General features: G+C 45.3%; 1 protein-coding gene across 1 annotated transcript in view; it reads right to left on the reverse strand.

Annotated features, from left to right (window-relative positions):
- cog6 (component of oligomeric golgi complex 6) overlaps positions 1-4,795 on the reverse strand; it is an 88,592-nt gene extending 83,797 nt beyond the window's left edge. The window contains exon 1 of the mRNA XM_072262859.1: positions 4,523-4,795. Coding sequence (XP_072118960.1) covers positions 4,523-4,660 — 138 coding nt within the window. The 5' untranslated portion in view covers positions 4,661-4,795. The remainder of the gene's footprint in view (positions 1-4,522) is intronic.
- Positions 4,796-8,761: the final 3,966 nt, after the last annotated feature.

An 8,761-nucleotide genomic window follows, 5' to 3' on the forward strand; every position in this document is an offset into this window, starting at 1 on the left:
ATAAAAGAGTAGATATAAGTCGATTGTGGAATCATCGACATGTGGAAACTAATCCCACGTCCGCAAGTGATTTCACCCAGGGCATTGTGTAGGTGTTGAAAAATCACAAGTATTTAAGGGAGCACAAGTACTGGAAATAAAGCCATTTCTAGAGAAAGCCATGGTAACATGGCGGTTGTGGTGGACACCACAGTAACACAGTGGTTACCGTGACGCTATTACAGCCCGGGACGTCAGATTTCAGAGTTCAAATGCATATATAATCTATAAGGGGTTTGTACATTCCGCCCATGACTGCATGAGTTTCCTCTGGGTGCTCCAGTTTCCTCCCACAGTCCAAAGACATATCAGTTAGTGGGTTAATTGGTGACTGTAAATTGTCCTGGGATTCCGCTAGGGTTAAATAGGTGAACTGAGGGGTGGCTTGTTTGGCCAGAAGAGCCTGTTCCACACTGTATCGGTGAACAAATAAAAAAAAACTCTGGTCACGATCCACAAACCTGCTTGTCCAGGTAGACCCATTGTTTCAGCTTGTTCCTGCCCCACTGAACTCATACCTACCTCGACTATGTTTTATCCCCCCTGGTACAGACCCACCCCATCTTCATCACACTCTCTTGATCTTTTTAAGGATTTCAGGTTCCCTGGCCCCCAGCATCTTATTTTCACTATGGATGTCCAGTCCAAATGCACCTCCATCCCCCACCAGGAAGGGCTCAAAACTCTGTTTCTTTCTGGACACCAGACCCAACCAGTTCCCCTCCACCACCACTCTGCTCCACCTAGCAGAACTTGTTCTCGCTCTAAATAATTTCTCCTTTGGCTCCTCCCACTTCCTTCAAACCGAAGGGCACTCGCACGGGTCCCAGATATGCCTGCCTGTTTGTCGGCTACGTGGAAGAGTCTATGTTCCAAGCCTACACTGGCGAGCGTCCTGCACTTTTCCTATGCAGTCGTTGATGTAGCATCGATGCTGCTTCCTGCGCCCATGCTGAACTTGTCGGTTTCATCAACTATGCCCCCAACTTCCACCAGGCTCTCAAATTCACCTGGTTCATTTCTGACACCTCCCTTCCCTTTCTCGGTCTCACTGTCTCTATCTCCAGAGACAGCTTATCCATTCGATCTCTATTATAAACCGACGGACTCTCACAGCTACCTGGACTATAACTCGCCTGACCCTGCTACTTGTAAAGACGCCATCTCCTTCTCTCAATTCCTCCGTCTCCACTGCATCTGCTCTCAGGATGAGGTTTTTCATTCTAGAACGAAGGAGATGTCCTCCTTTTTCAATGAAAGGGACTTCCCTTCCTCCACCATCAACACAGCCCTCAACCGCATCTCTTCCATTTCACGCATGTCTATTCTTACCCCCATCCTCCCGCCATGCTACCAGAGATAGAGTTCCTCTTGTCCTCACCTACCACACCACCAGCCTCCGTGTCCAGCACATGACTCTCCGAAACTTCCGCCACCCCAAACTGGATCCCACTACCAAACACAACTTTTCCTCTCCCCCCCCACCACTTTCTGCTTTCTGCAGGGATCGCTCCCTACGCGACTCCCTTGTCCATTCATCCCTCCTCACTAATCTCCCTCCTGGCACTTATCCTTGCAAGCGGAACAAGCGCTTCACCTGCCCCCACACATTCTCCCTCACTACCATTCAGGGCCCCACATGGTCCTTCCAGGTGCAGCAAAATTTCACCTGAGTCTGCTGGTGCTTCCGGTGTGGCCTCTTGTATATCAGTGAGACCTGACATAGATAGGGAGACTGCTTCGCCGAGCATCAACGCTCCATCCACCAGAACAAGCGGAATCTCCCAGTGGCCACCCATTTTAATTCCACTTCCCATTCCCATTCTGATATGTCCACCCATGGTCTCCTCCACTGTCGGGATAAGGCCACACTTAGGTAGGAGGAACAACACCTTATATTCTGTTTGAGTAGCCTCCAACCTGATGACATGAACGTTGATTTCTCAAACTTTCAATAATGCTCCCACTATTTCCCATCCCCTTGTCCCTCTCCACGTTATCTCCTTGCCAGCCCATCGCCTCCCTCTGGTGCTTCCCCTCCCCACCTTCTTTTCTTCCACTGCCTTCTGTCTCTTTCACCAATCAACTTCCCAGCTCTTTGTTTCATCCCTCCCCCTCCAAGTTTCACCTATCACCTGGTGTTTCACTCTTCCCTCCCCCCACCTTTCAAATCTACTCAGCTTTTTTTTCCAGTCCTGCTGAAGGGTTTCATCTCAAAATGTTGACTGTGCCCCTCAGGGCTGTGTCCTAAGCCCCCTCCATTACTCTCTGTATACCCATGACTGTGTACCCACAGCTCCAATCTGTTAATTAAATTTGCTGATGACACTACACTGATTGGCTTAATCCCAAATAATAATGAGGCAGCCTACAGAGAAGAAGTCATAGTTGTGTCAAGAAAACCACCTCTCCTTCAATGTTGCAAAAACAAAGGAGCTGGTTGTGGACTACAGGAGGACTGGAGACAGGCTAACCCCTATTGACATCAATGGATCTGGGGTTGAGAGGGTAAACAGATTTAAGTTCCTCAGCATACACATCACAGAGGATCTCATGTGGTCTGTACATACCGGATGTGTGCTGAAAAAGGCACAATAGCACCTCTTTCACCTTAGATGGTTGAAGAAGTTTGGTATGGACCCCCAAATTCTAAAAACTTTCTACAGGGGCACGATTGAGGGCATCCCGCCTGGCTGCATCACTGCCTGATACGGGAACTGTACTTCCCTTAGACGTAGGACTCTGCAGAGAGTGGTGCTGACAGCCCAGCGCATCTGTAAATGTGAACTTACTACTATTCAGGACATTTACAAAGCCAGGTGTATAAAAAGGGCCCAAAGGATCATTGGACGCCCGAGTCACTCCAACCACAAACTATTCCAGCTGTTAACATCTGTGAAACAGTACCACAGCATAAAAGCATAAAAACAGGCTCTGGGACAGCTTCTTGCACCAGGGCATCAGATTGATTAATTCATGGTGACACATCTGTATTTCTATGTTATATTGATTATCCTGTCGTACATAATATTGATTATAAATTACTATAATGCACATTTGAGCAGAGACATAACATAAAGATTTTTTCCCCTCATGTATATGAAGAATGTAAGTAATAAAGTCAATTCAATTTCCATAGATGCTGCCTGGCCTGCTGAGTTCCTCCAGCATTTTGTGTGTGTTGCAGTGACAGAAACCTGATTGGAGAGATTCAATTGCAAAGGTGGCCAAAGAGTTGGAAGGCAATAACACAATTAGAGCTTTTCAAAGGGAATAAAATATTGTTATGCTGTGATACTTTGTGAAGTAAAAGAATTTAAGGATTTATTTTTATAAAGTGGTCAGGCAGTAGCTGACAAAAATGGAACAATATTAGAAAGGCATATGCTTTCTGGAAAAGGAGATGAACGATCATGTAGGGTAGGAAGGGAATAAGAATGAATCATGTGATGTTGCATAAGACATTGGCCTTATTTGTCACATGTACATCAAAACATACAATCAGATCATTGAGGATTGTGCTGGAGGCAGCCTGCAGGTGTTGCCACACTTCTGGCAGCCACATAGCCTCTTTGGAATGTGGGAGGAAACTATGAGCCCCCTCCCCCACAGGAAACTCACAGTCAGAAGGAGAACACACAAACCACCTACAGACAACAGTAATCACTGTCTCTTGTGTTAAGCACAACATTACCATGCTGCCAGGTAGGTAGCAAAGGAAGAAGAAACTAAATAAGCAGGGCTGGATCCTACTGCTAAAAGCAATCACAAATTCCTTGCATTTAATACAGAGCAACAAAAAGGGGAGACAGTTGAAGGTGGTGAAAAGCTGGCCAAGATTACCTTCACTCAGCAGGATAACACGGGGCAGGTAATTAGGATTGAGAAGTGTCAGTACTCCAACGTTTGGAGAAAGAAGGACAAAACAACTCTGTGACAGACACATTCAAGCTGAACTTGACAAAACCTTGGTATAGTCTTATTTCGGGGAAGTGTGACTGATCAAAGAACCAGTCACCCCCAAACGTTGTTCATTTCTGAGTAGGAGTAACGTTTTAAACCCAGGTTCAAATATCTCAACTTAAAGAAGATTACAATTTCGAAGGCAATCTATCTGAACAGATAACTGCAGACAATGCTTGTAATACTCAGGTCAGGCAACGTCAGTGGAAAGAAAACAGATTTCACGAATGGTTCAGGACCTGAAATACTGTTTTGTTTTGTCACAGATGCTGTCTAACTTAAAGAACCATTTTTTGTTTTCACTTCTAATTTTTTACTATCTCTATTTTCAAGAATTGGGCTGATTATTCGTTGCAGATTTCATTTTCAACACGCCGCAGGTGCAAAAAAGTGTGACAATTCTTTAATGTGACCAGGACTTGAAGTTACAAAAGAAATGTGTTGGGATTTAAGGTGGGGAGGGTTTTATTTTATAAATACTGTACATCGATGGCAGTGCTCCGGTACCGGCCTCACCCACCTTGTCGTTGTCCAGCCGGGTCTCCAGAATTTTATTCAGCTTCCTGGCCAGCGGGTTGTTGTTGCTCTGCGGGGCCCCGCCGGCGCCTGGCTCCGGGACCGGGACCGGGACCGCCACTTCTACTCTGCTGTCGGTCATCCCCCTCCACAGAAACCAAGCCCCGAACCTAACAACAGGCAGGCGGCCACCTCACCGGAAAACCGTCCCTCACCCAAATACAACCGTGGCCTCCCAAAGGGAAACCGGTCCAGCACCGAGATAGGCCCATTGTCGGCAAGGCATCATAGGCTTGCACAACAGTTCCGAGAGAATGAGGCTGTCTGTCTTTTTCTGACACGCACGAAAAGTTGATTAAGAGTGACTTCTTGTTTTATGCACGATTTCCCTTCTCTATATAGGAAATGTGATCGGAAGAAGTGGCAATCTTACCACCAAGATACATCTCTTCAAAAAGCTGCAATGCAACAGACCCTCGTTTAATCTATCAAATTTTGTTTGCTAGAACCCCATAAATAGACTTGGGATATTCTACTAGATTAAATGAACATGAACCCAAATTATTGCTATTGACAGGCCGTTTAAAAAATTAGATGCTAAGTAATGCAAAATATATTTTTGGTCTTTCTTTTTTTTTGAACCATTTTATATAGTGAAGGAGCTCATTATGCTAGCTTGGTCTTTAAAAGAAATACTGTATCCAAATAGTCCCAGCACAATCCCAGTAATGGCTCTAATTAATGCTTAAGGTACACAAAAATCAACCCATATTATTTTTGCTTATGCAAAATATGAACTCTAAATAGAAGATAGACACAGACAAATTTAATGGATATTCAGCAAAAATGTATTAATCAAAAAGTAGTAAAATCGTCTCCTGTCTTCTATCATTTTTGATCTCCCCCTCCCACCTTCAAATCTCTTTCTATCTCTTCTTTCAGTTAGTCCTGATGAAGGGTCCCGGGCTCCGGCCCGAAACGTCGACTGTACCTCTTCTTATAGATGCTGCCTGGTCTGCTGCATTCACCAGCATTTTTTATGTGTGTTGCTTAAAATCGGGAATGGTTGTTTTACCAAATGGGTGTTTGGTCGCACGGTAGAGTAGCGGCTAACAGCGGCCACGCTCAGGGTTCAATACCCACCGCTGTTTATAAGTAGTTTTCACATTCTCCCTGTGCCTATGTGGGTTTCGTCTGGGAGCTCCTATTTCCTCCCACGTTCCAAAGATGTGCGGGGTAGGGTTAGTAAATTGTGTGCACATCCTCGGATTGTGTCAATCGTTGTGCAACAACGTATTTCACTGTGTGTTTCGATGTACACGTGGCAAATAAAGGTAATCTTTAATAAATACGTAAAGACAATGTTTAACCGTAAGGAGTCATTGATGCAAACAGCGAAGATGGACATAAGGGTACGTAGACAAGTAGGAAAGAAGAAAGCCAGCACGGGGATTAGCTGATACTCCTGTTCGGCAGACGAGCTGCACACAAAATGCTGGAGGGGCTCAGCAGGTCAGGCAACATCCATGGAAACGAACAAATAGCAGGTGGTTTGGGCCGAGACCCTTCCTCCGGACTAGAAAAGGAAGGGAGGAAACGTTAGAATAAAAAGATGAGGGAGAAGGGGAAGGGGATAGCCAGAAGGTGATAGGTGAAGCTAGTGCGTGGGAAAGGTAAACTACTGGAGATGAAGGAATCTGATAGGAGAGAAGATCGGACCATTGGAGAAAGGGAAGGAGGAGGGGACCCAGAGGGCAGTGACAGGTCGGTGAGAAGTAAGAGGCCAGAGTGAGGAGTAGAGGAAGAGGGGAAGGGGAGGGATTCTGTTTTTTTTAACCAGAGGATAAATTGATACTAATGCCATCAGGTTGAGGGGTACCCAGACGAAACATAAGATGTTGCTCCTCCACCCTGAAGATGGCCCTATCTTGGCAGAACAGGAGGCCATGGACCAATATGTCAGAACGGGAATGGGAATTAAAATGTTTGGCCAATGGGGAGTTCCACTATTGGTGGATGGAGCAGGGGTACTTGACGAAGTGATCCCCTAATTGGCCCTAATGACCTCTGACATAGAAAGTAGAACAATAGCCCACAGGAATGGACACATCAGGCCTATGCTGACCTTGATGCAACCTAAATTAATCTCATCTGTCTGCACATGGTCTGTACCTCCCTCCCGGCACTTATCCCTGCAAGGGGCCCAAGTGCCACACCTGACCATACACCTCCTCCCTCGCCTCCACTCAGGGCCCCAAACAGTCCTTCCAGGTGAGGCCACATTTCACCTGTGGATCTTCTGGGGTTATCTACTGTGCCCAATGCTCCCGATGCAGCCTCCTCTACATCGGTGAGGCCCGTCATAAATCGTGGGACCACTTCGTCGAGCACCTCTGTACTGTCAGCCACAAGCCGAACTTCACAGTGGCCAAACATTTTAATTCTAATTTTGATGTGTCAAAGTGGAGAAGCAACACCTTATATTCCATCTGAGTAGCCCCCAACCTAATGGCATGAATATCAATTTACCACCCCCCTCCCCACTTCGACCTTTTACCTCCTCACCGAGCTATTACCTCCCCCTGGGCCCCTCCTCCTTCCCTTTCCCCTGTGGTTCACGCTCCTCTCCTATCAGATTCCTTCTTCTCCAGCCCTTTACCTTTCCCTCCCACTGGCTTCACCTATCACCTCTATCTAGCTTCCTTCCTCTCCCACCTTCTTTATTCTGGCATCTTCCCCCTTCCTTCTTAGTCCTGAAGAAGGGTCTCGGCCCAAAACGTCGCTATCTATTGATTTCCATTGATGCTGTGTGACCTGCTGAGTTCCTCCGGCATTTTGTGTGTGCTACTCTGGATTTCCAGCACCTTTGCAGACTTTGTTGTGTTTAAGGTCTGTATCTCTCTGTTCTCTGCATGTTCATGTGGCTATCTAAATGCCTCTTCAACTTGAAAATCGTATCTGCATCTATCACCTCCCTTGGCAATCTCCTTTAAACCTGTATTCACTACTATTCATCATTTCCAACACAAGAAAAAGACTCTGACCATCTCTCCCAGCTGCGCGTCCTATAATTTTATGTAGATTCACATCTACACAACATTGAAACAGTCCCCTCAACCCATCTCCTGCATGCTGACCAAGATTCCATTTAAACAAATCCCACTTAGCTTTTTTGGTTCCTATCCCTCTAATCCTCTCCTTCCACCAGGTTGCCCCTTAACCTTTGCCTTTTCATCCAAAGCGTTAATATATATCTATAGCCTACAGCACTGATCCTTGCAGAACATGGTCACGGACCTCCAGTCAGAATAAGACCCCTGTACCATCACTCTCTGTCGTCTACAACCAAGACAATTTACCAGCTCATTGTGCGTCCTATGTGACTTAATCTTCTGGATCACTCTACCATGAAGGACTTTGTCAAATGTTATACTAGTCAAAAGTCCACATGAATAACATCTGCTACCCTATTCTCACAAACTAATTTTGCTACTTCCTCAGAAAAGTCATTCAGATTTGTGAGACCTCCCCCACATAAAGCCACACTGACCATCTCTAATAGCTCCATGCATTTTGAAATGTGAGTAAATCCTGCCCATAAGAACCTTCTCCTATAAATTTGTAACCTCTGATGTAATTTCTGCTCTATAATTTCCTGGTTTGACCCTGCCACCCTTCTTAAACAAAGGAATAAGATTGGCTTTTCTCCAGTCTTCTGCAACTTGCCTGTGGCTAAAGAGGATATAAAGATAATTTTCAACATCCCAGCAATCTCTTCCCTTGCTTCCCTAGGATAGATTCCATCAGGCCCTAGGGACGTGCTCCTCCTAATGTTTTTCAAGAATTTCCTCCAGATTCCATGTAATTTTAACAATTAGTCTTGTATTCCATTATAATGCACTTGAAATATAAATTGCATTCTCCTGATACAATCACCATTTTACAACATGCCAACACAGATGCCTATCCATGATTGTATCACCTTATCCACAACTGAATCACTGCATTGATACAACTTCAGTTCCTCTATGAATCACTTGGACTTGTAAATGCTACATCATTTGTCACCCATAATGAATTTTACCTATGCTTGTCACTGTTATCATTCTCTAATGAAATGCTGAGTGATAGGGATCAGGGAGTGAGCAGCAAAGCAAATTTGTGATGGCCTTCTGTCTTGTTACATACACTTGTAAGGGTGCATTCTCCAGTTACCTTATAAGGTAACTGTAGCCTTCAGCCA

The sequence above is a fragment of the Mobula birostris genome, chromosome 7 (assembly GCF_030028105.1).
Source record: "Mobula birostris isolate sMobBir1 chromosome 7, sMobBir1.hap1, whole genome shotgun sequence".
NCBI lineage: Eukaryota > Metazoa > Chordata > Chondrichthyes > Myliobatiformes > Myliobatidae > Mobula > Mobula birostris.